We start from the raw sequence: 2,953 nt of genomic DNA, 5'->3' as shown, positions 1-2,953 counted from the left end.
CACATGCGACAGGCTAGTATCTAAAAGTGACAAGAGAAGCCTCCACGCCCTGGTGGATCGGATGTGGAGCCCCACACTCCCGGGCCTCGGGCAGGGGATGAGGGCTTCCTTGGCCCTCCAGCACCTCTTGACGCCCCAGATCCTTATCCCACCTGCTTCCAGACAGCTGTAGGGGCAGAGCTGGGGCTGTAACCCTGGCCTCCACCCTCAGCCACTAAGCTGCCTCCATGACGTGGAGTCTCTTGGCCTGGGTCCTGGATGCTGCAGGGGCAGGGGCTGGGCCTCCTGAGTTTGGGGTCCCTTATGCTGGGTGAGGGTAGCAGGGGGAAGGACAGGGTGTATCTATGACCAGGGTGGGGCAATGGGAGCTGAGGGCCATGACAGTGCGGGGGAAGGCTGGGGCAGCCTAATTGACATGGTCACCCGGAACCCTCTTCATCCCCAGGGGACAGGGAAGCAGGTTTGGTTATGCCTCAGGAAGAGCTGACTCCACCCCTGATGTGCTGTGTGGCCTGGGCCAGTTCCTTCCCCTCTCTGGGCTTCAGGCTCCCATGTGCCCTTTTCTCCTCAGCAGAGACCTGGAGTGGGGCTTGGGCTTATGTGTGGGTGGGTATTCTGAGTCCCTGCCCTCCCTCCAGGTCTCACCCTTAATTCTCCCATGTTGGGGCTGATGGCCAAGGAAGGCTTCTCAGAGGGCTTGGTGGGAAGCTGGCATCGGCCGCTGGAGAAAGTGTGTGCAAAAAGCCCAGGGCATGACAATTGCTCAGTTGTTTGGGAGAGCTGGGCTGTTGGTGCTTGCCCAGAGATGAGACCACAGGGGTTAGCTGCTGAGGAGTGGGCAGGGTAGGAAGGTCAGCTCAGGTACTAGGACGTTTTCAGACCCTGCCACGCTGCAGCCGAACCTCGGCCACCCCAGGTGTCCCATCTCCAGTGTGCCTCTTCATGAATCAGCCATTTGAGGCTCCAGCCCCAGGAGGAGGGTCAGGCAGAGTAGGAGAAAATCATGGGTTGTGAGCACCAAAAGCAGCTGGGCTGAAGGCCGGGTCTCGTTGTCTGTGGGGAAGGTTCAGTCAGATGCTGTCACAGCTGGGTGGGGGTTGGGTGTGCTGGGTACCCAGGGAAGTGGCTGCCCAAGGTCACATAGCCTTTGGGTGACGGGCTGCCACAGGGAGATCTCCTGGCTTCCCCCTCCTGTCATCTGTCTGTCCTCCATGCCTGTGCTGGCAGCTGTCCCAGGACCCAGCAGAAGCCCCTGCTGTAGGAGGGGAGTTAGGTAGGCAGATAAAGAAGGCTTCCTGGAGAAGAGGGGACTCCGGGGGGTTGAAGAATGAGTAGTTTTATGGGAGGACATGGAGGACCGGGTGTTGTAGGCAGAGGGAGCCTGTGTTAGGAGAGGAGGCTCAACTGGGGAGGGTCTTGGAGACTGGGCTTCGGGAACAGGAGAGAAGGGGAGCCTCTGGAAAACAAGGTGGCCCTAGTTACATGTGACCCCATTAAGAGTTTCCTGACCTGCTCTGAGAAAAGGTCCTCTTGGGGCCACAGGTGAGGCTGACTAGGGGAAACTAGATGTGTGAGGTCCATTGCAGGAGAGAATGGAGGCCCAGAGAGGTCCAAAGAACTGTCCAGGGCCACACAGCAAGACAGTGGTGGCCAGGGCTGGCCTTTGGTAGGCCAGGGCCTGGCTGACGCGGACGCAGGAAGCTGAGAGAGCCACCCCTCACCATTCTGTCCACACAGGACACTGACAGAACTTCTGAAGCAGCCTGGCTCCCAGGAACCGCTGCCTCCACCTCTGGGCCTGCCCCTGGGTAGCTGTGTCCAGGTGCAGATGGGTGATGGCCTCTCCCGGAGCTCCCCGCACAACAGCACAGGTGAGTAGGCTGGTGGTAGGCGTGGAAAGGGCTTTGCTGGGGGGTAAGGGCTGGTCCCTTAGCTGGGGGGATGGAGGCTCTGATCAGGGGCTCCCCGAATGGAAATGCGCTGCCTGCCTCTGCAGGTGTGTGAGTAGGGACTGGACAAGCCGGCCAGCTCTCCTTGGTGGAGAGGGAGCTTCTGACGGGTCCCGCAGCCTCCAGTCTCAGAGGCTGTGATTCTGTGAGGAAGATTCCAGAGTCAGAATTTGCTGGCTGGGGCTGTGGCTCAGTGCCCCGGGGTCTGGAGCCTCCCTCTTGATCTCGCTGGGGAGGCAGCGCTTGGCAGTCCCCCACTCCGCAGGGAGCAGGTCCTGGGACTCAGCGCCTGGCTCAGGCCTAAGTGCTGGCGAGCCTTCCATTAGGTTAGCACCCCTCAGGGCTGGCTGCCATAGATGTCATTCCCAGCCAGGCCCTGTCCGGGCGCTGGAGATGCTGCCTTGAGGACAGGCTCCGCTCTCGGTCACTTCTCCCCGAGCTGCAGCAGTTGGGGAGAAGGCCGCGAAGTGGCAGTGGCGCAGGTGGAGTGCGCCGGCTCAGAGGGCCTCGCCGCGCTTATTTTCCCCTCCCCCTCCAGACAAGAAACGCCTCAACAACGCGCCCCTGGGGTCCGCCCCCCCAGGGCCCCCGCGCGGCCCCCGGTTGCAGGGCGGAGGCAGCGTGACGCTGCAGCCGGACTATGCCAAGTTCGCTCCTCCGAAGACAGCCACGCTCCAGGCCGCAGGTGAGTGGCCCCTGCGGCCAGCGCGCCCCGGGTAACCGAGCTCCCGGACTGCAGGGGTCGGTCCCGGCTCCGGGTGCCACATGTGCCGGCCTTGCCCATCCGCGCTCCGGCCAGCGCCTGCAGCCAGTCGGCTCCCGGCCTCGGCGGTGCCCCGCTGCGACCCCAACCCGACCCCGCCTCCAGGCTGGGACCCATCGAGGTGTCCAGAGCCCCGCGCCACGCGGTCTGACTCCGCTCCCGTCTTGTCCCCACAGAGGCCGCCCCCCAGGACTATTACCAGCGTTTTCCCACCACCGAGCCGGCCCCGCGGACCCTCCCC

At 63.0% G+C, this 2,953-nt stretch overlaps 1 protein-coding gene across 1 annotated transcript in view; it reads left to right on the top strand.

Annotated features, from left to right (window-relative positions):
* The first annotated feature begins 227 nt into the window (after nt 1–227).
* SHISA8 (shisa family member 8) overlaps nt 228–2,953 on the top strand; it is a 3,544-nt gene continuing 818 nt past the window's right edge. Inside the window, exons 1-4 of the mRNA XM_008574485.1 lie at nt 228–310; nt 1,738–1,871; nt 2,488–2,634; nt 2,889–2,951. Of these exons, the coding sequence (XP_008572707.1) occupies nt 228–310; nt 1,738–1,871; nt 2,488–2,634; nt 2,889–2,951 (427 nt within the window). The remainder of the gene's footprint in view (nt 311–1,737; nt 1,872–2,487; nt 2,635–2,888; nt 2,952–2,953) is intronic.

This window comes from Galeopterus variegatus, unplaced genomic scaffold (genome assembly GCF_000696425.1).
Source record: "Galeopterus variegatus unplaced genomic scaffold, G_variegatus-3.0.2 Scaffold55, whole genome shotgun sequence".
Classification (NCBI taxonomy): Eukaryota; Metazoa; Chordata; class Mammalia; order Dermoptera; family Cynocephalidae; genus Galeopterus; species Galeopterus variegatus.
Note: the sequence above shows the minus strand (reverse complement) of the source record. Positions and strands in the feature narration are given on the sequence as shown.